General features: G+C 47.2%; 1 protein-coding gene across 1 annotated transcript; it reads left to right on the top strand.

The window, feature by feature from the left end:
* Nucleotides 1–261: 261 nt before the first annotated feature.
* On the top strand, nt 262–24,945 carry CES5A (carboxylesterase 5A). The gene is given in 15 exon segments (XM_017646265.3): nt 262–332; nt 1,385–1,542; nt 1,545–1,590; nt 3,630–3,768; nt 5,190–5,323; nt 8,396–8,549; nt 9,966–10,081; nt 11,906–12,002; nt 13,313–13,456; nt 16,094–16,162; nt 18,533–18,680; nt 19,721–19,870; nt 21,921–21,993; nt 22,073–22,194; nt 22,197–24,945. Coding segments are annotated over 15 exon segments (1,851 nt in total). The 3' UTR covers nt 22,427–24,945.
* The last annotated feature ends 2,469 nt before the right edge of the window (nt 24,946–27,414 follow it).

The raw sequence follows: 27,414 nt of genomic DNA, 5'->3' as shown, positions 1-27,414 counted from the left end.
CATCCTGTGAGCCCAAAGCCTATCAAACTGTCTTTCCTCAGCTTAAGAGTTAATCATCAGCTTCTTACATATGTCAGAACAGGGAAGTCTTGCTTGGCCAATTGCTCTGAAAATCTTGGTTGGATGTTGTTCTCCGCCAACCCCATGTTCTGTGTCTGCCTACTCAACATTTGTCTGTGAACAGGAAGCCCTTTTGATCCTAGAAGCTCTCTGAGGCCAGCTTGGTCGTGGATATCCAGGGAGTTCAGGCGGGCCAGACAGATGAGTGGGGAGTGGGGGCGCCTCATCCAGACCCTGATCTGGGCTGTTTGGATCCTTGCAGCCGCAGCCAAGGGTAAGACATCCAGGGGAGAGGAGGGCTTTCAGAAGACAGGGTAGGAGGAGTTTCCTACCATGGATGATTTTCCACTGGTGGAAACAAACTGACTTCTCAGAGGTCTCTGAGGGTCCATGGACGGCTGTGTAGTAACCTCAGCGCAGCTGAGCAACGTCCTGGTGTTACTGAAAGGCATGGGTAGAACACGGAAGCCCCCAGTGCTGCCCTTGGGCTGCTCGCACCCTATAGGCGCAGACAGCCCTCTGTCCTGAGCACTGGGGAAGGGCGTGGGACAGAGCCCATGCTTCTGTAAGGCTAGCTGCCCAGGCAGGGTGTCACTGTTGGAATGACATTGGAACACCTGGTCCTGCCAAATAAATAGCCAGGCAGCTAACTCCTCAAGGCTCTGTATTCTATATGGGAACCAAGAAGCGCACTGTCGGTCTCCCAAAATGCCACCTCATACCCCTGGAGGTGGATGAACTGATTTCAGGTGGCATCTGCATGAGGGTTTTTAATTTTCATTGCTGAATATTTATTTTCATGTGCCTTCAACAGCATATACCTAACTCATCCAAAGCACAATCCCATAGATGTTATTGCTTTAGATTCCTCTAGGTAAGATTTTAAGTTTATAAATTTTAAGAGAAGTGGAAAAGCCAGTAGTCATACAGGGGGGAGCACAGACACACCAGCCATTGTGCTTGCTGGTGGGTATGAAAATGGACAAAGTGTGGGAAACTCTGGGCCAGATCCCGGGCCTCCAGGGCCTGGCATACCTCACTTCGCACAGTCCGGGAGATCTTCCATGCAGCAGGCAGGAAATGTTGCTTGTTCCCAGACTTTTGGGGCTTGGTGCTGTGCTCCTAGGAGGAACTCAGTCAGTGCCCCATTGCAGGTGGATTCTAGGCAGTCTTGAAGGAAGCAGTGGGCGTGGGTTCACTGAGAAGGAATCAGCTGTCCTATAGCCTCTGGCTGAGAAACAGCACCCCACCGAGGGGAGCTTGTGTCGGGCTTACTCCTAGCCTTTTCCTTGCCAGCTCCTGATTCCTCCCTGTGTGTTCCCTCGGGGCCAGCTGCTGGTGCACCAGTGAGGAGCACCAGGCTGGGATGGGTCCAGGGGAAGCAAGCCACTGTGCTGGGAAGCTCCGTGCCTGTGAATGTGTTTCTTGGGGTTCCCTATGCTGCACCCTCAGTAGGACCCCTGCGATTTGCAAAACCTAAGCCGCATTGCCCTGGAAGGACTTCCGAGATGCAACATCCTACCCTAAATTGTAAGAGCAGGTTTGGTCACATGGGTGGCCTGCAACCTGGGAGTGGGGACAGAGCATTGAGGGGGAGTAAGGGTCATGCAGCCCAGTAGGAAGGGGGAGGGCATCAGGGGGAGGAGGAAGGATACAGAAGTGGACAAAGGCATCAGTAATCGCATGGCTCCCTAACTGGCTGATCATCAGAATGGCTGGAGGCTTTGTTCAGAACATGCAGATTCCCGCATTCCCTTCTGAACTTCTGGAATTGAAATCTCCAGAGCTGGGCCCAGGAAACTGGATTATCTGAAGGCTCTCTAGGAATTCTGGGGACCAGTTATTTGGGAACCACTGTAATGGGCTTACTAAGACTTTTGGTTAGCAGGGACTGGCCAAGTGTTTCTGTGTGATCTATCACCAAGGCTTAGTCTCCATGGTCAGATTGGGTAAGAGCTTTAGAGCAAAGAACCACGCTAGAGGGATTTTAACTCTAGCAATGCACGCTGTGCCCAGTACAGGGCCTGGTCCACAGTGGGAAGTCCATAAATACCTGTGGAATGAATACGGGAGTGTGTCTCTGTGATATAGGGAAGCCGGGGAGTAAGGAGCTCTCAGTCACTGCAAACTTTTAATATGAGATGGGTGAATTCTCGAGGGTTCTGGAGCACTGGGTGGGAGATGACACCTGGAAATCCCCAAGAATCTTCTGCCACTAAGATTCTGTGAAACCCTCAGGTTGGGCCACACAGGTTCCTGGCACTGGGGTCCCAGCAGAAGGAGTACCTTGCTGCCAGGATGCTCTGTAAGCTAGAGAAGACCCCATGTGGCCCAGGGACTGACACTAAGCTGAAACTCATCTGTTCATTCATTCATTCATTTCTTCAGCTAATATCCCTTGAGAACCAATTCAATAATTGGCTCAGCATGAGACCCTGGGTTAGTCACAGCTGCCCTTAAGGAGCCTGGAGACTAGTAGTGCAAGTGGGGGCATAAACAATAATGACAATTAAAATATAGAATGACAAGGGCAACCAAAGGGCATCAGAGCAAGGTGCTGAGGAAGCACTGAGAACCACCTAGCTTAGCCTCAAGGGGAGGTCAGAGATGGTTTTATTTCAACCAGTGAGGCCTTGATTTCTGATAAACAACATACAAAGAACAGAAAGTCAAAACACTTGTCAGGGAGTAAATTTGCAGTGATGGCTTCCCACTGCCCAATCTGTACACTATTCTGTTAAAAAAAAAACACAAAACAACTGACATAATTGAGCACTTAGTATAGTAGAAATATTCACATATATTTACAATCTCAGTTTCACTGTGTATCCGATTTGGTGCTAGGGGAGATAAGGCACCAAGATGGATAATACAGAGTCCTAGACTTTTAGCTGCTTATGCTTGAGTTGGGGAAGATAGTAACACGTGTGTATAAGCCTGGGAGAACTTCTAGGAAAGAACACAAAATATTTCTAAAGAAGAGCTATGACCTAACTGGGAAAACCTCAGAAGGCTTCTTGGAGGAGGTGGGACTGGGACTGAGTCTGAAATAAAGGGGAGGACATGAGTAAGCAGCCATAGTGAGAGAGCAGTCTGGGCAGTTCCGATCACCTTGAGCAAAGGCCCAGATGCAGGAACCTTTCAGCGTGTCTACCTCCTTTGGTTCCTGGTGGAAGTGTCCTTTTGTGCCTCTGGGGGCAGAAGAAGGAGCTGTCAGAGCAAAGCCCTTGCTATGCAAGCGGTGTCCTGCCTTCTACGGTTTGGGGAATTGTTGTGCCCACCTGAGTCTTTATGTGGGCATCTGAATTATGGTGATGGGTGTAAGCATGTGTGGGTGCTGAGGGTTAACAGTACAATTGTTTGGCACAACGTGCTTTTCTACCTAGGACCCAGGTCAAAGAGAATTATAGTTTATTTGTTTATGCCACCAGAGGGGGAGGATAGCTCTCGTATGCCTCTTCTGTTCAGGCACATGAGACCGCCAGGCCTCCCTGCTGTCACAAGAACTGGTCCCTCCCAGGCAAATTTTCTGACAGCAACTCTGGGGGTTTCTCCTCCCCTTTTCTAAGCTGCTTCCAGAACACAGAGTGGCTGGTCTAAGATCAACACATTCTCAGAGTGTATTTCCCCAAATCCGGAGCATCAGAAGACTGCCTGTACCTCAACCTCTACGCACCAGCCCACGCAGACACTGGCTCCAAGCTGCCTGTAAGTGCACCTGCCATGCTGGGAGCTCCAGCTTCTTGCCCTGAGATCCAGGCACAGAGGCTGGGTGTCAGGACTTAGAACAAGCCCTGTGGTGGGCAAAAGGGAAATGGAATCCCTTGACACATCAGTAACTTTCTCAAAGAGTCATTTAATGACAAATTTACTTTATCTTCTTCTCTGATTGCTTCTTTATTACGCTGACTTGACCTTTGCTTTTTATTTTGTTTTTTTCCCTCTGTTGAGTATTTAATGATCTGTAAACATTTAGAAAAGACACTGCTTAAAAGGACTTCATTTTTTGTGTGTTTGGGAAATCCTTTTTAAGAGGATAATTGCATCCTCCAATTTTTCTGTTTGCCTTGAAGACAGTCAGGTAATAATGTTAAGTATTTCATTTAAGAATGTAAAATATGGGTGGAAAAGTGGGTAGAAAAGGAACATCTACCATCTAATTTTTAACCACCCCCTTCCGTCATCCTCTGTCCTCAGGCCCCTGCAAAGAGATTTTCACTGAATTGCATCAAGACAGCAACATATATCGAACCCTGGCTATGTGCCAGGCACAGTGCATTATCTCAGCTAACCACCACCATATCCAGTGGGTCAGGATTATTGGACCCATCCTAGAGCTGAGAAAGATGAGGCACAGGGAGGGCATGACTGACTTGTTCCATGTTGTACACACAGTATGTGGCAGATCCTGGGGCCAAAGCCAATTCTGGTTCTCCTTTTTCCTTTGTGACTTTCTTCTCTTTTTCTGCCATAAGAGTTGTAGTTTCTAATATGACCCTAAAAAAGACAGTGAAAGAGATTTATTATTAAGTGTATCATTTATGATAATACAATTTAAATATTTTATGTTCCCTAGGCCCAATTTTTCTAATTAATATAGTAAAGTTTCCACATTTCTCTTCCCTTTTTTCTCTCCTCTCTGTCAGTAGGGAAAAGCCTTAAATTAAAATACCGTAAGTGGCTTTTGCTTTCATACATGGCTTACAGTGATTTCCATCTTTCTGTGGGGCACAAGTTCAGTGATACTTAATTAACTTTCTGAGCACTTGAATTGTGACAACACTGTCCTATGAACTTTAGATGCAGCATCTTGTTTAAACTTCATGATTAAGTCATAAGTGAGATACTTTCATTTTTCACATATTATAGATGGGAAAAACAAGTCTCAGAGAGGTTAAGTAACCTGCCCAGGGTCACACAGCTAGTCAGTGGCAGGGCTGAGAATCAAACCCAGGCACTCTGATCCCATGTGCTTACCCATGGGCCTTCTTCAAAGGTAAACTCTCTGATACTATTTAGAAAGGAAAGTGAAACATTTATATTTCCCTAAAGAAGGAAGTCCCAAAATGCATGGGGAGCAGATACGGGTGCCTGGTCTGCTGCCTGGAGAGTTCCTCTCCCCTCCTTAGGTCATGCTGTGGCTCCCTGGGGGCGCCTTTGAGACTGGCTCAGCCTCCATCTTCAATGGATCCGCCCTGGCTGCCTGTGAAGACGTGCTGGTTGTGTCTATCCAGTACCGGCTCAGAATATTCGGCTTCTTCAAGTGAGTGAGTGACGCCCCTCATCCCCAAGGCACAGCTGTGCTACAGTCACAGGGGATTCAGTGCCCAGCAGCCTAAGGAGGAACGACCATGGGCAAAGGGGCCCTGAATTAGGTAGGTAATTGTGGCAGGTAAAACAGTTAAGCCTCCAAATCTTAGTGGCTTAAAACAATACACATATCTTTCCCATTCAAGTAAAGTGCATTTAAGAGTTGCTGACTGACAGACATCTTCCCACATGGTCAGTCAGGGGGGCCAGGCTCCTTCCATCTGGAAGCCCTGCCCTCCTCTATGGCCTCAGACCCTCCGCGTCTGGCCAGCAGATGGAAGAAAAGCGTGAGGATCTGGCATGGGAGCTCTTTCTGGGTCAGCCTGGAGGTGGTGCTTATCTTCTGCTTCTGCTCACCTGCATTGGCAGAACTGTCACGTGGCCAACCCCCCCCAAACCCCCCCCCCACCCCCCCGGTTGCAAGGAAAGAGGAGAAATGTAGCCCAGCTGTGTGTCCTGGAAGGTGAGGAAACGGGGTGTGTGAGCAGGTAGGCCTCTGCCACAGGGCCCCATGTCAAATCCCCTCAAATGCTCACCCAAGAACGATCCCTCCCCTGCACTGGTTTCCTTACCCCCAATAACATCCAACATGTCTTGGGTGCTCACTGTGAGTCAGGCGGGGTGCTGTGTGCTTGCCATGTCTTATTTCAACTCACCCCCAAAATAATCCTAGGAGAAACATGCTAGTGTTATTGTCACTTTGCAGTAGAAATTTGGAGACACAGAGAGGTGAAGCAACCTCTCAGGCTCACAGAGCAGGGCTTGACCACTTCTACTGTCCTACTTCAAGCATGGCAGAACTCAAGCCCTGGGCTGCGTACCGTGTGCACCAAGGGGAGTAAGTAGTGAGAGGTCACCGCCAGATACTGTGAGGAAGGCAGCAACAAATCCTACCCTCAAGAGGCCCTCAGAGTCGTGGGGGCGATGATGCAGGGATACAAATACCCATGCAACGAGATGGGGCATGATTATTGCTCTCAGAGTGCTAGGCCGTGGGGCTGCACAAGAGGAGTGGGCTGCAAGAAGTCAGGGAGGCTTCACAGAGAGGCAGCGTTAGAATTGCACCTTAAAGACAGGCTGGGTTTGGGCGGAGGGTTTGGGAGAGCATACTTGGCAGGGGGTGCTGCCTGAGCAGAGGCTGGGAAGCACGGGGGCCTGGAACAATACTGGCAAGCTCTGCTGTGGGATGCCCTGAATGAGCCGTGGGGCCACAGTGCAGGCAAGGAGGGCTGACCAGGGCCCTTACACTTCTAGTTGCCCTGTTCATTGGAATTCTACATAAGCTTCCTTTGACAGAAAGATTTCCACAAACCGCTCATAATAGCTAGGCTCTAGTGGGCAGGTAGGTGAGGATACAGCAGGAGATGGATGTGGAGCATACAGCAGGGACAGGTCTGACTGGGAAAGGCCTTAAGTGCCAGGCCATGCACAGAGGCTGGCCTTTATCCAATAAAGACTGAGGGCCCAGGTGTGCTCTGCTCAGAGCAGTAGTGCAGGGACGTCACTCCAGGGCAGAGAGGAGGCTGGGCTAGGGGTGCCCGGGCTGCAGATGTGGCATCTGGTTGGAAGGCTGCTGCAGTCTTGATGCAGGCCGTGCAGGTGAAACAGAGTGGTGGCTGAATAACTAGAACGATCTCCAGCATGTACATAGCACTTATTGCACACCTACATCATCAGTCTTCACAACAACCATGCCAAGCAGGCACCATTATTAGCCCCATTTTAGACATGAGAACCTTGAGGGGAAGCAGGTTACGTGACTTGCTCAAGATCACCCAGGTCATAAGTGGCCAGGTTATGAGTCAGGACAAATAGGAGGAGTGGGGACCAGTGTGGGAGCTGCAGTGGGATGGAGGTAAACTTGGCAGGGCATGGTTCCTGATCGGATGTGGGGGTCATGAGGGAGAGAAGGCATAGGAGCCAGCCCAGGGGTCACAGACAGAGGGAACCGAGGGCAGAGCAGTGTGGGAGCTGGAGAAAGGATGGGGAGCAGACTGTGATCCCAGGATTATTCACGTACGTGGTGTGTACCTCATGGATGTTTGCTGTAGGCATTTATCTGGTTCTATATTTTCCCTTGTTTCCCCTTAATTACCCATCCTGGGAAATATGCTGTTCTTTAGGGTGGCAGCAAGGGCACGTGGTTAGGAGCGTGGACTCTGGGGCCTGTTTGGGTTTGAATCCCAAATCTTCAACTTTCTAGCTCTTGGGCAAGGGATTTACCCCTCTGTGCATCCTTTTCCTGCCTGTAAGGAGACCATGTACCCAACAGTATACTTAGGCCATGCTCCCAGATTTCACTGAAGGGACGTGGTGTGAGCTGTGGCTGTGGAGAAAGGCAGCCACTGCCCAAACCACTTCCCAGCAGAGAGGGGACGTGGGTGGTGGAACAGATTTCCCAGCCTCTTGATAGCCCGCCCTCAAGCCCCAGCTGCTGCCTCCCACTGACTGCATGAAGCCAGATGCCTGGGTGGTGCACTTCATTGAGGTCAGCCTTTTGGGATGAGGGTGGAAAAGGGTGGAGAGAGGACCCACAGAGGCAAAGGAGAAAAACCAGCACTGCCTCCCTCACAGGGTGGGGGGACTGTAGGAACACTGGCCGGACAGCCCCAGGACCGTGTCATGCACAGTGCTATGGCTGCTGCTCTTATTCTTCTCATTATTCATTAAGTCATTCAGCATAACCTCTGTGCCCTGGGAGGCCTTGGTGCAGACCAACTCTCAGGGGCAGGACTCTTCTGGAATCCATGGATTCAGGGGAGCTTACGAATTCCCTAAAATTGCACAAACAAGGTTGTCTGTGCATTTTTCAGGGATGTGTAGTTCTCATCAGATTCTCAAAGAAACCTAAATCCCATCAAGAATCAAGCCCATTTTTTCCCAGCTGTTCCAGGCCTCCTACTCTTAGCCCCTCCCCAGTGGGAGGAGCCATGGCCTGAGACCCACCCACAGCCTCCACAGCAACCTTCTCCGGCTGTGGCCGACCCACAGCATTCTCACCCTGCGTCCTCCCCCCTGCCCCCAGCACAGGGGACCAGCATGCTCCAGGGAACTGGGCCTTCGTGGACCAGATGGCCACTCTCACCCGGTCTCAGGAGAACATCGAGTTCTTTGGTGGGGACCCCCACTCAGTGACCATCTTTGGTGAGTCAGCGGGAGCCATAAGTGTTTCCAGCCTTGTAAGTTCTCCTCTCTGGGACGTGACTGAACCTGTGGGCAGGGGCAGGTTACAGAAATGAGGACGAAGAATTGCCCACACCTGATCTATGCTTTCCTGTGGGACAAACGCTTCTATACATGTTGCCTCACTCAAGCTTCACATCATGAGTTAGGGACTCAGTCTCATTTTGTGGACGAGAGCTGTCAACAGGAGAGTTTAAACGAATTGCCCAAGTTTACAACACTGAGTGATAGTTTGAGGAAAAATCCCTTATATTTTTAGAGTTGAAGCCCTGGTATCTAAGTACCAGGACTGGCAATTATTTATGTAATAGAAAAACTCAGCTAAATTGTAAAATAATGAAGGACGCATAAAACATTTTAACTTCAAACATAAAACATACATTTTTTCAGCAATGGTTTGACATGGTCCCTTATCGTTTCAAAGTTGGTCTGCCGATTGGAGGTCCAAAGTGAGCTCTCTGGCATAAGCCACCCGCAGAATTCATTGCCCTCAAATTGCGGTGTCAGCTTCTTTGCAGCAAGCACAATACTAAAGCTGCCTGCAGAGTAGTCTGCGAATGCAGTGTGCTCACAGAGTTTTCTGTTCCTCCCACATATTTTACTCTTATCTTGTTTACACCTAATTTGATGGCACTATTTTTTTTAGCTACTTGCCTTTATCGTGGTTCCCATGATATTTCGTGGACTATGTAGTTACAATATCAAGTGTACTGACCGAACAAGTTTGGAAGCAAGCACCTGACTCACGGTGAGGAGTTGGTGGCAATAGAAATGTGCAGAGGTGCAAGCAGATGGCCCACTGGCTCTGAGAGGTCAGCATTTCCTGGGTGTCAGTTAACATGTTAATCATAGGAGTCAGTTACAGGCAGATATGTTAAGAGAGCTTCTGCTGTGTAGCACCTACCAATATACAAGGTATTTTTTATCTTCAAAACAACTTGAATCACATTAACTTAACTTTACATGTGTAACAGCCACCATCGCATGAATGCTTCCTCTTTGAGCTTTGTGCAAAGCCTTTTATGTCTATTACTTCTCCTACTCTTTAGAATGATTCCGTGATAGGGGCTCAATGTTTCCTCCCGTCTTACAGGGGAATCAACTGATGCTTAGAAATAGTGAGCAACATGCCCTAGGTTACCTAGCTAGGGAGTGAAGGAGCCAGCACTCCTATGCCAGAATGTTTGGCTTCAGAGTTCATGAGGAACCTGGGGCTCAGAGGAGTTAATTAATTTGGCCAAACCTCCATGGCTAGTCCTTGAATCCCCAAACCTGGGCATTTTTCCTCTAAGCATAGAGCTCTTAAGGAGGCTCCTTGGAAAATTTCTTTGAAGAAGGGATGGGTGGTGTGTGTGGTGGGGCGGGGAGCCTGCTGCACAGCTTTCCCTGGGTCTCCCACTTTTTTTTACCAGGTTCTGTCTCCCATGGCCAATGGCTTATTCCACAGAGCCATCATGGAGAGTGGGGTGGCCGACATCCCTTACCTGAAGGCCCCTGAGGACGAGAGGAACGAGGATGTACGTGCATTGTTAACGGCTCTCCAGCTTCCTCCACTTGGTCAGGAGAGAATGGGGTCGGGGTCAAAAGACCATGGGCATGGTTGTCCCTACCACCAATGGCCAAAGAACTGGTGCTCGCCCATGGTGAGCCTTTAGCTCCATGGGAAGTCTGACTGAACACGAAATGGTTCGTGGTGCACAAGGCAGTGCTGCTGTGCACACGTGTGTGTATGTGCACACGTGAGCATGTATGTGACATGCTCATCTTACTCATTATTCTTGGTTTATGATATATAACTCAGCCTCCCATATTATATACAGTTCTCCTCCTGTACCTCCTCTGCTCCACCTAGAACATTATATTAAGAAAGATTCTGAGGTCTTTTCTAGTTCAGTGGGAAACACCTGACTACTATTACCTGACGTGAGATTGTGAGGGTATGTGAGGCATATGCCCCAGGGGTTTGCTACTTGTCTTCTTGTCTTACTGCTCTACCAGACAGTGAGGACCTGAAAACCAAGCTCTCTCTCTCCTTCACATCCCAGCATAATGCCTGGGGTGTATCAGGCAACCAAAAATGTTTGCTGAATCGGCGAGTTAACAAATGAGTTGATTTGCTCAATGAGTATTAATTCAGCACTGGACTGTGGATCCATCTCCTGGGTATTATTCATTTTAGTGGTACATTTTCTTAAACGTCTTGTAGAGAATAACAACATACATTCAAAGCAGAAACGGAGTTAGAATATTGTAAACACACCCTCAGTACGCGGGAATATTGATTTTGGAAAAGCGCTATGTGAAGCTGCTCTCGGGTTGTGCATATGTTCATTTATTCACCACACACATGTTGAGTGCTCACTGTGTTCCCAGTTCGCTGTTAGAACTTGGAGGTTTGAAAGTGGAGAAGGCATATGCTAACTTGAGAAGGCTATGACCTTTTTATGACAGGGATTTTTAACCTAGAATCCATGGACAGTTGGGCAGGTAGCCCTTAAACTCCTACAATTATCTTCAAGTTCTACATGTTTGTACATTTTCCCGGGGAGGAGGTCCGTATCTTTCACTGGATTCTCAGAGCATGTGTGACTCCCAATGGTTAAGGACTGCTACTTTCAGGGTGCAAGTTCTATGCATGTAGAACAATGACAAGACAAGATGGGGCTTAGCAAAGTGCTGAGTAGAGAAGGTGGGGATGCTGGGGTGACATTCTGTAATATGAGAAGGTCAGGAGATTAGAGGAGAAAGGGTTTCCCAGGAGCTGCAATGATCTGAAAGGACATCCTGGAAGAGGTGGGCCTTGGGCTTTGAAGAATGGGTGGAATTGGTGTAGAGACAGAAAAAAAAGATGTTTAGGGCATTCCAGGCTAGGGGTAGCGGTGAGGCTTGAGCAGAGTTGACAAACTGAGACTGACTCGGAGTCATTCCTCAACTGACAGTTACGGAGCTTGCTCCTTGCTCCTGGAGCTCCTGTCTCCATTTAGCATCAGAGCTGGGCTTCTAGGCTCTGTGGGGCCTGGTGCCAATGGGGCCAACATCATAGGACTGGTCTCTCTGTGACCAGGACTCTTGACTCCATTCCATGGCTACAGACCGACAAACCACTTCCCCAGCCCCGGCGGTTGCTGAAGATGACAAGGAGCCTCAGGCAAGAGAGTAAGGATGACACAGCGTCAACTTGTTCTCACTGTGTATGTTCCATTACCGGCACCAGAGGGCGGGGAGGGGCAGAGGCTGCACCTCATATATAAAGGACCAGTTTGTGGCTGGACTGAAGGCTCTTCAATTCTCATTTTCCTGGAGGCTTTCAGTACCTTGCTCCGACCTGGTCCCTCTCTGGAAATAGTTGCAGGATTGCAAATACCTGTGGTTGCAGTGCATCGGACTCTGTGGCCCTGCTGCAGTGCCTGAGGACAAACTCCTCCAAGGAGTTGCTGAGCATCAACCAGGTGAAGAGGGATGGGAGAGTTTGGGGCAAGGCTGTGCTTTGAATGGAGTGGTAGACAAATCCTACCACTCTCTTCTTTATCTTGATTTGGAACTTGGAAAAATAAGCATTGGGGATTCATAGTTATTGCTGTAAAATAACAAAGTGGAATATAGAACCCTTATTGGTAATTTAAGGAACTGGATGGGCTGTGGGTTCTGCTTAGCCTGGAAAATATCCAGAAAAATACAAAAGTCATCTTTAAGTCATCGAAGGCATCCCTCTAGGAGGAGGGGCTACACTTGTTCCATGTGCCCCCAGAAGCAAAAGTCAAGATCCAGAGTTGGAAGTTCTGTTAAGAAGCCAGTTTGGCTTGGTACAACCAAGGACTTTTTAAAAACTACGTTGTCTGAGTAAGGACTGGCTGGCTTTTAGAAAGCAATGAGATACCCACCATTGGAAATCTGCAAGCAGAGCCTAGATGACCCCTGACAAACTTCAGTCACTGGATGATTCACTGGCTTGAATAAGCTTTTATGTCCCTTCCAAACTTGAGAGCTTCTGATAGTCCTTGAAGAGTGAGGTCCTTACCTGTCAAATTCCAACAGTTGTGAAGTAGTTTCTTGGCAGGCATTGAGGATCTGTTCTGAGCTGTGCTGAAGTCCTGGAAATGGGTAAGTCCTTGAGCCCATGTAGTGTGAAAGCTCTTTTGTGTACTCCCTTCTACCCCCACTCCCAAACAGACTGGAAATAAAATCACAGGTAGAGCCGGGTGATGCTTCCTGTGACCTGAGAAATATCCCGTCAGATCCAAGGCACAGGGCCGAAGAAGATGCTCACGCCGTCCCCTCCACTCACTGCTCCGTCCATTGCATTTGGCCAGTGGTTCTCAGATTTGAACATGTCTCAGAATCACCTGGAGGGCTTGTTAAAATGAGTTGGCTGGGCTGTGCCCCCAGAGTTTCACATTCAGTAGGCCTGGGGTGGGGCCTGGGAATTCACATTTCTAACAAGTCCCCAGATGATGCTGATGCTACTGGTCCAAGAGTCACACTTTGAGAGCCACTCTGCTAGGCTAATGTTTGTCTTAGGTAGATACTATCATTATCCCCATTTAGTGGGTGAGAAGTTGAGTCCCTTTGCCCAAGTAAGTGGCAGGGCTGGCCAGGGAGCCCTGATGTGTTCAGATGTGCCAAGAGTGGCTTATATTTCCCTTCCTAATGCATTTGATCACGGCTGGAGTGGGTTGGCTCAGCTTGCACAGGGGCTCAGGTATAGCAGATTTTATGAACAGAAATAGCCACCATTTTTTCCTTTTCTTCCTTATTTCAGAAAACCAAGTTTTTCACTCCAGTGGTTTTGATGGTTTTTTTCTTTCCTGATGAGCCTATAGACATACTGAGTCAAAAAGCATTTAAGCCAATTCCTTCTATCATCGGAGTCAGTAACCACGAGTGTGGCTTCCTGCTGCCCTTGGTAAGAATTCGGCTGGCTTTCCTGTTGCTCCCTCACCAGGGAGGCAGCTGTTTGTGTGCACAGCTGGGCATTTCCAGATGACATTTTGAGGGAACCTGTCAACCAAATCTTTCGTCTCTCTGAAGGAGGGCAGCTGAGGACTGGGGGCAGCCATAGCAAGTTCTGCCCTGTTCTTCATACAGGTTTACAGAGGAAGAAGCTATTCCATAAAAAAACAAAAACAAAAAAAACAAAAAAACCAGAGAGGATGGGATCTATTTGAGTTCTGTTTAAAACAAATAATTGTTTCAGATAAGCACAGAGGCTGCTTCAAAAATGAAATTGATGTAGGTTTGGAAAACTTCAGGGTTTTACATTTTCATGACCAGCCTCAGTTCTGGCATTCTGACTTCCAAGAATGTTCTCTAAACTTGTGCAGGTTGCAAAATTATTGATTCATTGTATTCATCCAAGTATGAACTGAGTGTTTACTATCGACTCCACACTCAGAAATACCAAGCACTCAACAGTGAACAAGTCACAGGGGTCCAGCTTTCGGCAAGCTTACATCCTAGGAGGGAGAGGCAGATGAAATGCAAGGCTGCGAAGATGCATCCCTGGTGCTAAGTGCTCTGAAGGCCATAAACTGGGTGGAGAAGGCTTCTCTAGGGAGGAGAAAGGGTGGTGGGGAAAGACTTCTCTGAGGAGGGACCACCTGCACTGGGGCCTGAACGCTGAGAAGGAGCCGTGGTTTCCTCACCCTGCCACTTAAGTAGACTGTCCGGATTCAAAATAAACTTGTGTCTGTCCTCAGGAGAGATGGGCGGGCTCACACTCATAATACCGCCACAGCTCACCTAGAGAGGCCAGCCTCCTCCTCCACGCTGGGGGAAAGGAGGTGGTGAAATACAAAGGTTTTTCAAGTTGCAAGGCTTGTTGGTGGCTGTCTAGAGCCAGAGCCCTGAGTTCCCTGGTCTGGGAAAGGCCTGTCCTGCCATTAATGTGACCTCTAGAGCCGTGTTTTGGGGCGTATGGGGGTGGGGATTGTTCCTCCTCGTGTTGTAAACGAGGCCTTAAGTGAGGCCTTTCAGTGCCATCTGAGTCTGAGCTAGAAAGAAGCAGGGGGTCCTGATGACAGCCACCACCACAACCACTGGGATGGTCCCGAGTGCCTCCATGGGCCAAGTGTACACCATCTGTGCCACAACCTGCCCCCTGCATTGTCATCCCTATTGTGCAGCTAAAGAAGCTGGGGCTCAGAGAGGCTAAAGTGTGACTTTCCTATGTCTCCCAGCTTTTGAAGAGACAGCAGTGTATAATTTTTGTGCATTTAGGCTCTACCTTTAAGTGCGGACTTCTGTTTGCTTGCTGTGTGACCTCAAGTAAGCTGCCTGACCTCTCTGAACCTCTGTTCGCTCATCTGTGAAATAGAGCAAACCTCACAGATGCACCTTAAATAACCTGGCAGATAGTAAGTGCTCAGTAAATGTTAGATGTTGGAATTATTCAAGCGGCTGAGTGGGAATCAGTGCCTGGTCCACGCAGCCCAGAGCCTGCGTCACTGCTGATGTTCTATGTGGCCTTACTGTTACACCCATTGCTGGTCCCTGGAGACCACAGGACAGCCCCCCAAAACAAACCCCCACCCCTGAATAGACAGAGGGCTTCTCAGTAGAGAAAATATACTTGTAGGTAATTCCAATGACTCTGGACATTCCCTCAGATTCCAGAACAGGTGTTTTAAAATATTTACCCTAGTAATTAATTAACCTTAAGATTTTCAGCAGGAAGTGTCCAAGGGAAATTCATTTGACAAGTGGAGAGTATTTCTACCCTCTCATGTCTTTAAGCTGTAATATTGGCCAGGGAAGGGTCATGTAACAAATAAATGCCCATAGTTCTTCCTCTGTGCCAAGCAGAGCCGGTGTTCTTAGCCACCAGGACTGCTGACCGCTGGCTTCTCAGAGGCCCTGATTGCAAAGGTCTTTAGAAAGAGAACAATAAACCCCTTATTTTAAGTTTTTTGGTTTCTCTTTGAACTTGGTGTTAAAGACAGGTTGTAGCCTGCTAGTTGGCTGGGGCTGCCTTAACAAAACACCGCAGACAGGGGGGCTTAAACAACAGGTGTTTTTTCACCACTCTGGGGGACAGAAGTCCAAGATCCAGGTGGTGGATCTTCTCCCTGTGTCCTCACACCGTTTTTCCTCTCACATCCCTGGTATCTCTTTGCATTGCTGAAATTTCCACTTCTCATAAGGACACCAGTTAGATTGGATTAGGGCCCAACCTAATGGCCTCCTTTTAACTTAAAACACTGTCTCCACATGCAGCCCCATTCTGAGGCACTGGGGGTGAGGGCTTCACCATAGGGATTCGGGAGGCACAGTTCAGCTAATCGCATGGCCTTTCCACAGGGCAGCTACCCGGCCCTGTGAGGCCACAGGTATGACAGACAATGGCTGCCTTTCGTCAAATGTGAAAAGAAACTTCATTGCTGGACCAACTCACTCAGGGGGCTCCTACACGTGGCCCACGGGGACTGAAAGGGGGCCTGCTCTTCCCAGCTCCCCTTATAAGGCAGGTGCCTAGGCCCTCCGAGGGACCAGTTTCCCCTCTAATGACCTGATGTGCTCACATGGGATGCCCTTCTATCCACAGAATGAGTTTCCTGAGATCCTCGGGGGTTCCAGCAAGTCCCTCACCCTACGCTTGATACACACAGTCCTGGTGTGACTCTCCAGAGGTCCATTCATTTAACATTCCTCCCTGGGTCACACTCGGGGGTAGGGGCTTGCAGTGTGGATAGCCCTCATTCAGTCACTCAATAGGTCTTTACAACGTAGAGATCTGCGATCTATCCCCAAGCTCACAATCCAAAGAGCTCCGAAAACCCAGAGACTTTCCGTGATGCATAGGGCAGCCAAACCTGCCCCAGCTGACATGTGGCCAGTGGTCCTTCTGTACCCACACGTTCATTCAGTTGATATCCCCCATTCACGTTTCTCTGAGGCCACATTAATGTGGGCTGGGGCAGTCACACCCTGGGCATATTATGTAATAGGCAGCATATGTACTGAATTATCTACAGTCTGAAAAGTACTAAATTGTGAAACACACCCAGGACTGCAGCCCTGTATTGACAGCATGCCTGCCAGGCACTGTACCAGGTTCTAGCAATACCGAGGACTATTACTCAATCCTTTGCTCATTCACTGCCTGCATGAATGTATCAGAATCAGGTCTCACTCTAGACACTCGGGGGGTAGAGATGGATTCCTTTCCTTCTGTCCTTTCTTCTCACCATAAGCATTTATTCAGTGTGTACTCTGCCGGGTTCTCAGGTATTCACTGGACAAATGTTTACTGAGCCCACGTGCCCCAGCACTGCCCTAGACGCTGGGAAGCAGTGATCAGCAGGCACTGCCTCCATGCTGGAGGTCTGCAGACGGGGGCACAGAGTGAAGACACATTCAGCACAAGGGCTGTTACACTCTGTGAAAGGAGCATAAAATTCACCACAGGGGCTGGGAACAGAAGACAGATTCAATTTCCATTTTAGGAAGAGCTCCCTGGCTGCAGAGTGGGCCAGAGCGGGGCAGGGGATCCCTTAGGCCCCAAAGCTTGCAGGGGCTCTTTGATGAATCTTGGCTGTCTGTCTGGTGCTGAGAATTGGGACTAAGGTTTGAGAGAGAATTTAAAATGGACGTCAGACAGTAGGCGCTCTCGGCTGTATTGGAGATGGCCTTGTGGGGGAGGAGGTCACTGGCCTTGGGCCTTAGGGAAGGGGAACACTTGAGCAGGAGAGCATTTCAAAAGGAGAGAATACCTTAGGCCAGGACCCAGGGGTGCGAAGCGGGCTGTGTGGGGAGGTGCCAGAGGGCCAGGAGTGGGTACGGCTTCTCCTGTGTAGCATAACGAGAGGGACTTCTCAGATGAGAGCAGTTCTCTGATGCGGAGAGCAGAGCCTTGCTCCGAGCCTCAGGGGTCTGCGCTGTGACTGTCCTGTTGGGGCTCATCAGAGGCCCCACAGAGCATCTGTGTCCACCTCGGATACCTCAGGCACGGAGGGGGTGTGCTGGCCATGTGCTCCAAGTGGGGTTATTCACACAGGAGCCTGGACTTGCTCTGGGCCTGATTAGAAAAACAGCCTTCAGAGGACCAGTGGACGAGTCCAGGTAGTACAACCTAATTCCAAAGGAACCTACAAAGGGCTGTGCCTGTATTAATGTCCGAGTTGGAGTTGCAATGAGTTGTCCCAGAGTTCCAGGCCCCCAGGTCTCCAAGAACATCACCAATTTGGCAGAACCTGAATCTTCGTGAAGTTCACCTTCCCCACCGCCCACACCTCCAGCATTTGTGCTCAGGCAAGCCGAGGCATTGAAGAGGGGGAGGCAGCCTGGTGCCCAGTCCCAGAAGGCATGGGATGCCCTGGGAAGGGATTTGGCAAGGGTGTCAGGGGACCGACAGAACCGAAGACCTGCTCTGTACCAGGCAACATGCTTTTCTCTTCGCCTCTTGGGTAAGCCTCTGAACAACCAGTTTTTCGCTAGATGGGGGAACAGCAAGAGACTAGCCAGCTTAGATCAAACAGCAAAGGATGGGAAGCAGTGCTGGTCCCAGGAGCAGGGCTGGCCTCAAGGGTGTGTGACCTGCATGGTCACGAAGGACCACACCTAGAAGGGTCTTACACTTGGTTGAATGTAATGTCACCATCTTGAAAATTGTTAAGTTTTGGAACAAGGTGCCCCACATTTTCACTTTTCACTGGGCCCCACAAATGATTTAGCCGTTTCTTCTCAGGGATGTTTCTGAAACATTTCAGAGAGGTGTGCACACTATGATTGGGAGTATGGGATTGGGGTAGAATTTGACTTGTGAAAGTATCATGGTTCTACCACTTTGGACAAACCACTTAACCTTCCTAAACCTGTTTCCTCATCTGTGAAATGGGGCAAATTTTGGTACTTGCAGCATAGTTACCATGTAGATTCAATAGAAATGCATGGGAAGTACTCAGATTCATGTCCATCCAGTAAATGCTTAATGTCTTGGCTGTTGCTGTTGACCTGGATCTCCTGTGACCATGATTTTTTACAGCACATCTCTGCCCAGTATTTAGACCTTGTGGAAAATGAGTATTTCTACAACAAGCACTCCCTGGTCGAAATATGCAGTAGCTTTCTGGACTTGCTTGGAGACGTGTTCTTTCTGGTCCCTGGGCTGCTCACTGCTCGATATCACAGAGGTGAGTCTCTGAGCACCCGCAGCGGGGCCCAGCAAGGCCAGTGGCTGCAGTGATCCGTCCGCCTGCCCCACCCGCGTGTTCCCTCGCTGACAGGGACTTCCCTAGGGGGTCTGGGATGGAACCCTGCATGCTGACCATCGTGGCGCCCCTGCCTGTCAGAGTTCAAGAATGTTGATCGGTGCTTCGTGTTCCCGTTTCTTCCCTTTCTTTGGGTCTATGCAGTAAATTCCCACTTCTGCATAATTTTCTGGGGCCAGTCTCCCCGATTCCTTTCTCTTTAAGAGTATCTTCCCAAACATCTTAGCTGTAAGGAGTAGTGGAGTGATCAGAGAGAAAATATTGTTCGTGGGGACAGAAACCCTATCTTCTTTTCTTCTTTCTCCTCCAATAACCGGAGAAGCTGAGACCAAGAAGAAGTACAATAGTGTGTGTGTGTGTGTGTGTGCGTGTGTGTGTGTGCGTGTGTGTGTGCACACATGCATATACATATGCATATGTATGTGTGTGCACATGTGTATTTGTGTGTGTGTTACAATGGGAGACTTTGTAAGCATGTTTGCTATTGATGGCAGTGATCCAGTAGAGAAAATCTGATAATGCAGAGAAAAGGGAAATGATAGAGCAAAGAACTTTTGCAGAAGGGAAGAGAAGGGGGGCAGGATGCATGGAGCATCTTGGAAGCAGAGAATAACTTTGTTCTGTTTGTCTCTGGACAGTTGAACTAGACTCAGTGAGAGCAAGTCACAAGGAGATAGATCTTGGCTCTGTATTTAGGGCTCTTTTGAGAAGTAGAGCTATTGTCCTCACCAGCTGCCCTGGGAGGAGTGAGCTTTTTGTAACCATGGTGTGAGGCCCCTGTAGCAGCAAAGGCTAGCCTCAGATGCAAAAAAGGACAGTAGCTTTACTCAGGTTCCCCTTTGTCTCTGAGCTGTCCACCCATGGATCCGTGAATCCAGGACGAGATGGGTGGAGATACAGGGCCAACCCCTGCTCCACTCTGCATGCCTGCCTGCCAAACACCCTTTCCTACCTTTTGGCACATGCTGGTGCACCGGTCTATTTCTGTGAGTTTAGGCACCAACCCCAGTGCTTGAAGGACATGAAGCCATCTTTCACCAAAGCTGATCACTCTGATGATATCTGCTTCATCTTTGGTGGCACCTTCCTGAAGGGTGACATTGTCATATTTGGTAAGACACTGGCCTCAGGAGCTCCTGCTTTTGCAGAAACAGCAGGTTGGGATGATCTGGAGAGACCACACAACTCCCCACTGAGCACAAAGCCCCTCACCTGCCCCCACACTTTGCAAGAGCCTGGAAGGACTGGTGGGTTGGATTTAATCTATGGTTCACAGACACACCTTCCTGGAAAATACCCGACCCTTGTTTTAGAAACCAAGGTGAAGAAGAGCTGCCAACCATTGATTGATAAGTGTTTTCTCTCGTGCAAAAGCCCATAGGGGGCACTCAGGCAATCTAACATTTTTGGAAATTAGAACCACTTTCTTCCATCTCTCTGACCACTGGCCTCTCCTTCCTGCCCTTTCCCAAACTCCTATGAGGCTGCCACCCAGGGCTTTAAAAGGCAAGAACCACATTTTTCATAATTCTGGCCCAAAAGTGGTCTGGATCCAGGTGACCTAGAATAAATGCTTATGTACTGGTACTGGTGAAGTTAGCTCATTTATTCCTGATCGACGACCTGTTCAGTGCCTAAAATGATGATGCATGTGAGGTTATCAATAGAAAAATTATAGAAATTACACACAGGAGTTATTACTAAAATGTTTAGTTTTAAAAATTGCACAATACAAGATTTTAACCAGTTTATGCTGGCCTCTTGATGGTGAGGACAGAGCCTCTTATATACAACATGTTTGCAGTGTGGTGGGTTCATGATTTTTTGTATTCATTCTCATCTCATAATACAGATAATATCAGAACTACCTCCTAGGTTGTCATCAGGGTGAATGAACCGATTCTCAAAGAGCAGACAGTGAATACTTAATAAATGTCACTATTATTATTATTCAGCACCCATATTATGTGATAGGCACATGGACTCTACAAACTGGAAAAAAATAAACAACATGTGCACAAAGGGTTCAATTCCTTCATATTTAAAGAGCAACTAAAATCAATGAGAAAAGAGCAACTCAGTCAAAAACTGGGCAACAGATATAAATAGACAGATATGGGAAAGGAAACATGAATGGACTTTAAGCATGAAAATCCATTCAACCTCACTCCTAACAAGAGGACTGCCAACTAATCTTGACTGAAGAATCAGTCCTCATCGATCAAGGTTGGGAAGAACACTACATTTTACATAATGTATTTGAACAGGTGTGGGGAAACAGACAACCTCTTATAATAATGGAAAACTGTCAAAATTTAAAATGCATACAGTCTTTAGCCTAGCAATTCAACTTCTAGGATTTTTTGTGTGCAATTATACTTCCACATGTGCAGCAATATACATGCATACTAAAGCATAGCTTTCATCAGCAAAAGATTGGAAAAACTGCCAAGGTCCATCAATAGAATGCTGAATACATGAATTATATATTTATATATAATTGCATGTAAGTACATCTTTGTATATTATGTATTTATAGAACAATAAATGAAAGTTTTATAGGTGACAGTGTGGAACTATCTTCTAGATATAGTTTTAGTAAAAAGAGAAAGATGCAGACAAAATGTCCCTGTTATAGCAAGTATGTAAAAGGAGGTCCACTTAAATTCTTGTATGTGCCTAGCCAGGCTCTGGAGCGCACTGAAGAAGCTGGTAACAGTGGTTGCCTCTGGGGCTGGTAACTGGGTATCTGGAGGGAAGAGATGGGAGGGAAATTCATTTTCATTAGGTGTCTCTTCCTGTGTTTGGGATGTGGTACTTTGACCAAGTGTTACTTTTTCAAACAAAGAAATGCAGTCATTATTTAATTGTTTGAGGGAGAGAGAGAGGTGGTCTCTGTTGCCAAGGAAATTGCAGCCACATGGGAAGAGCTGGAAGGGCACTGGGTGGACAGGGAAGATGTGTGTTCAGCCTCCTCCACCAGTCAGAAGCCATGAATCCTCAGGCAAGTCATGGTTTCTCTGAGCCTGGGTAACTGCAATGCAAAATGAGCACATGACTTGGCAGGCTGGTAAGGCTCCAACGGGAGGAGAGATATGAAAATGATTCCTCAAATGTGAGGCACACTTGGCGTCTGGCCGATGTTGTGATTCTCTTCTTCAGAAGCAGCCACAGAGGAGGAGAAGTTGCTGAACAGGAAGATGATGAGATACTGGGCCAACTTCGCTCGGACGGGGTGAGTGCACCTCCTGGCCTCCCCCACAGCTGGCATTTGAGGATGAAAATCACACCTCTGTCTCTGCTCTCACCTCCAGGAATCCTAATGGGGAAGGTGTGCCTCTGTGGCCGATCTGCAGTCAGACGGAGCAGCGCCTGCAGCTGGTAAACGTGACCACGGGACACAAGCTAAAAGAGTCAGAGGTGGAGTTTCAGACGGAGTCCTCCCCCTGATAATGTCCACTTCCGGACCACTTCTCAGCCTCTTCCCTCTTAACTCTTCCTTTCTCTGCTCCTACCTTTCTTCTCTTTTACTGCTTGAGAAGCTGCCCCTGTGTGGTCTGGTTTTCCTCCTCCTTCTGCAGTTTCTCCGACAATCATTAGCTTCATTCTGTGTTAAGCTACTTTGTGGAATCAGCTGCTTTTGCTGGTGTTTTGTGGACTTGGGATGATCCTTATTAGTGAATTCATTTAACATCAAAAATTACAATTTGCTTTGGAAGGCTACCAGATTTCTTCAGTAAGTCTGCAGGAGGACTGGCCTATTCATTGGCATAATAATCATCTTGTTACCTGGATGAAATAAAATTGGAATATAAAAAATGTACAGGGAACAGAATTTAATTCTGTGCTGAAAACTCTACTCCCCCTGTATCCAAGATGAAGTGGACCTACTGTCAGAGAAGGTGTCGGTGTGAGTTACCTGAAACATGAGCTCTCCAACTCCAATCCAGGTGCTGGTTTCAGCCACAGTCAAGCATGGTTGTCCTGAAAGTCACTGGCTTGAACTCGGTCTCTTCTCTGGCTCAGGATATATATATAGGATGAGGGCATGCCTGAGAGCCTCCTTATCAGCATTGAAAACAAGACATCCTACAAGGTCAGGAACATGGAAGTCAAATGCCAGGCAGCAAGGTCAGGTCAGGGATACCAAGGAGAAAATATGTTTCCTTGCTGGGATCTAGATTAATCCACCATTCAATAAATCTGTATTGGGTGCCTTCTAGGTACCAGGAATATCCCCACTGGGGGTGCATTGGTGAAGAAAGATATGCTCTCCACCAGTGGAAAGCAAACATTCACACAAGTGAAACCAGTGAATATCTTATGATGTAAATATGATAAATTCACTCAGGAAAAGTAAGTTTTAAGAAAGTATAACTGAAGAATGTAATTCACATTTAAGTTTTAGGAGGTTCTCTCCATAGATATAACTTTTATATTATGAAAGGATGGATTAAGTTAACCGGATGATAGGTAGGGAGAATGTGGTACATAACATCATTCAAAGGATGTACGTTTACTTTTTATATCCATATAATCCATATTGTAACCACACAATCCCTGTTATATCCATACAATTTACCAGGGTAATTAGCTTTTCTTTGTGATTGCTTCAAGACTACACATGAAGTGCATAGAAATAGAAAGGTTTCTGAGATGTCAGAACTTAAGAGTTTATCTGGGTCAGAGACCTACACTCATAGCCTATAGCCTGAATCTACCCCTGAGCATATTTTGTTTAGCTCCCCCAGGGTCAATTTTTTTTGGACATAGTTTCCAGCTTCTTTTAAATTGGGGGAATTTTACATTAAAAGCTGTATTTCCAATTTCTCCAGAAAAAAAAGATCTAAAAACATTGGCGCCTCATTCTCACATGGTATCCAGGGCTCTGACAGCCCATACAGCACCTTTGTACAAATTAGAAGGTATCATTTCCTTAAAATCCTCTACATACATCTTCTAGGGAGCTGTCATGGATACATATCTGCATCTGTGATGTGAATGACACCTCCCCTGAAGTAGTGCCCTTGTGCAGTGCATAACCTGCTCAACTGTTTTCAGTGACCCTGATGGAGCAATGTGTAGGAACCCAGTACTGGCTACCCGCTTTACAAAAGCATGAGCTCTCAACTGTCCACAGGCCTCACTATTCCCCTTTGTCTTGTTCCTAAGCTTATTTCACTTAGTGATGTTACCTGATCCCTGAAAGTGATTAATTTGGACTCTAGCTTTGCATTGTATAGTAATCGATGGAAAGGTGAAGGGGTTCACCAGAGATCACCCAGAGAGTCAGCAGCAAGCCCAAACCAGGCCTTGAGATGCTTATCCCCCCTGAGCAGGACTCTTCTTACCAAGCTGCTTGCCTCCCTTGGCAGATGGTCCAAGGCTGTTGGATTGTCTCTGGTTTGGTGGTTGGGGGAGGGGTCAACCAATGATGCTCAGGTCACTTTCTGGCTCTAGGAAGAGGATCCAAGCCACATGTGTGCAAGCTGGAAAGTCATTTGTTTCTGCAGCTGTGCAAGGCTAATTTCTACACTGGTATTTGACAAAACTAACAGCTAGAAAACACCACTCAACTCATTTTTAAAAATTCTATCATATTAAATGGCCATACACATATCATTTATATAGTTCTTGCAGTCTCGACATCCTCAACTATGATTCTAATTTGGTAGGTGTCTTGCAAGAAGGAGCACATTTCCCATCCAGACACAGGGCCTTCTCCCCTCCTTCTACCTGTCCCCACACAATCTGATGTTTTATTGCCTTAAAGTTGAAATATAATGTCACATAGCACGCCCCCTTTTTTTTAATTCAGAGTTTTCTATCAGGGATGTAAGTATGGGAATCACTTGAAGGGCTTTTCCAAAATTCCAGTGCCCAGACCACACCCTATCCCATATATGTTTTCCAAATTGCTAGAGGATCTTACAAAAAAAAAATCTGCTTCCTGTCTGCCTGATATATCACCATCTCTGCAGCCATTAGCCTGCTCCCAGACATTCATGAGCATAATTTAATGTCAACTTTTTAAAGTTATTTCTGGCATCTGTATTTGCAAGAGAAGATGGATTGGGCCAAAGGCCATGCCTTTTTTAAATTACACTTCTTACAATCCACAAATTCACTTCCCTAAAGGGTCATATTACTTCATACTTACCAGTGACACGGGTACATAATATTTCACAGTTATCTCTGCTTTTCCATTACTGTAAAAACAGAAACTATTTAATTACTTTATTATTGTAAATTAAAGTTTACTTTTTAATAGAAAAAGTTTTTGTTTTTTTTTTCCAACGATTGGACCCCAACCACTATCAAAATCCAAACAGCTTTCCAGAAAAGCGAAGTCTTTGCCTGTGTGTTTCCAGATGTCCAGTAGAGGGCAGCATTATAAAAGGGGGAAAAATGCCTCCCTCCTGAGTTTTCTGGGGTGCTGCTGATACTGTGGAACTTGGAAGGAAAAGAAAACCATACAAAATAGTTAGATTACAAACCAATACCACCTCCCTGTAACATTTGGAAAGGGGAATAGCACAATCCTTTACTAGTGAACTCAAACTGAAATGACTACACTTCCAGGCACAGCAGAGATGGATCGATCATGCCAGCACTTCTTTCTCTCCTGATTTTTGTACTTCCCATCAGGTACACTGGCAGCCACTCCAGGCAGAAAGGAGTCCCTTCCTTGTGGCTCCCTGTTCCATCCTTTTCCCTCAAGGGCCCTTTGGATTCTGGGCCTTTCTGTCCAACTTCAAAGCCCAATTCTCCTCCTTCTCAGCCTCTGGCCCTGGTTTCAAGTCCTCGGTTTCTGCCGGGGCAGAGGGGGAGAGGGTGGGCAGCAGGCTCAGACCCTGTCCCTGGGAAGCTGCCCTGCCTGGCACTGCCCCGGCTAGCACATCTACAAGGCAAACCTCCCTTCCCACGGCTGAGACAGATTCACCCTGTCACAGCCCTTGTGCTCTGCTAAAGTTTGTGTTAAGAGTGTGTATTTCTCATTTGCTTCCCTGAAAAGGGAGGAGTGTGAGAGAAAAACCTACCTGGTCACTTGATTGTGTCCAAATACAAGGGAATTCTCTTTGCAAAGAGATTGCTGTTCTCCATGAGTGGGCTGGAGCTCAATTTAGGGCCTACAGAGTGGGTAGGAGGATAAAGGCCGGCAAAAGTGTGGTGGCAGTGTGCCGTGAGTGCGCAGTGGTGGTGAGAGGGGCAGCCCAGCAGGCAGCCTGCCTAGTGCTGGCAAGGTTGCTGCAGCACTCAGTGGAGGCCTAGAGGGGTAGCTTTTACACCTTGGCCTGTGGGAAACACATTGCTGTTTCCTTTACAGGGGGATGGTTGGTGAAAGGCAAATTTATCTGCCCATCTATCTGTCTGTCCACTATCTATCATATCTATGTATCTGTGTAACTATCCATCCATCCATCCATCCATCCATTCCCTCTTTTTTTATGGTATCATTAATGTACATTACATGAGCAACATTATGGTTACTAGACTCCCCCCATTATCAAGTCCCCATGACATACCCCATTACAGTCACTGTCCATCAGCATAATAAGATGCTATAGAATCACTACTTGTCTTCTCTGTGTTATACAGCCCTCCCCGTATGCACCCCCACGTTATGTCTGCTAATCGTAATGGCCCCTTTTCCCCTTATCCCTCCCTTCCTACCCACCCTCTCCAGTCCCTTTCCCTTTGGTAACTGTTACTCCATTCTTGGGTTTTGTGAGTCTGCTGCTGTTTTGTTCCTTCAGTTTTTCTTTGTTCTTATACTCCACATATGAGTGAAATCATTTGGTACTTGTGTTTCCCTGCCTGGCTTATTTCACTGAGCATAATACCCTCCAGTTCAATCCATGTTGCTGCAAATGGTAGGATTTGCTTTCTTCTTATGGCTGAATAATACTCCATTGTGTATATGTACCACATCTTCTTTATCCATTTATCTACTGATGGACACTTAGGTTGCTTCCATTTCTTGGCTATTGTGAATATTGCTGAAATAAACATAGTCTTTTTCAAACTGGGCTCCTACATTCTTAGGATAAATTCCTAGAAGTGGAATTCCTGGGTCAAATGGTATTTCTATTTTGAGTTTTTTGAGGAACCTCCATACTGCTTTCCACAATGGTTGAACTAATTTACATGCCCACCAGCAGTGTAGGAGGGTTCCCCTTTCTCTGCATCCTCACCAACATTTGTTGTTGTTTGTCTTTTGGATGGTGGCCATCCTAACTGGAGTGAGGTGATATCTCATTGTGGTTTTCATTTGCATTTCTCTGATGATTAGCGATATGGAGCATCTTTTCATGTACCTGTTGGCCATCTGAATTTCTTCTTTGGAGAAGTGTCTGTTCAGATCCTCTGCCCATTTTTTAATTAATTATTTGCTTTTTGTTTGCTGAGGTGCGTGAGCTCTTTATATAATTTGAACATCAACCCTTTATTGGATCTGTCATTTATGAATGTGTTGTCCCATACTATAGGATGGCTTTTTGTTCTGTTGGTGGTGTCCTTTGCTGTACAGAAGCTTTTCAGCTTGATATAGTCCCACTTGTTCATTTTTGCTTTTGTTTCCCTTGCCCGGGAGGATATGTTCATGAAGAAGTTGCTCATGTTTATGTCCCAGAGATTTTTGCCTATATTTTTTTCT

This window comes from Manis javanica, chromosome 17, assembly GCF_040802235.1.
Source record: "Manis javanica isolate MJ-LG chromosome 17, MJ_LKY, whole genome shotgun sequence".
NCBI lineage: Eukaryota > Metazoa > Chordata > Mammalia > Pholidota > Manidae > Manis > Manis javanica.
The sequence above is the reverse complement of the archived record's forward strand: the minus strand, read 5'-3'. Positions and strand labels throughout refer to the sequence as shown.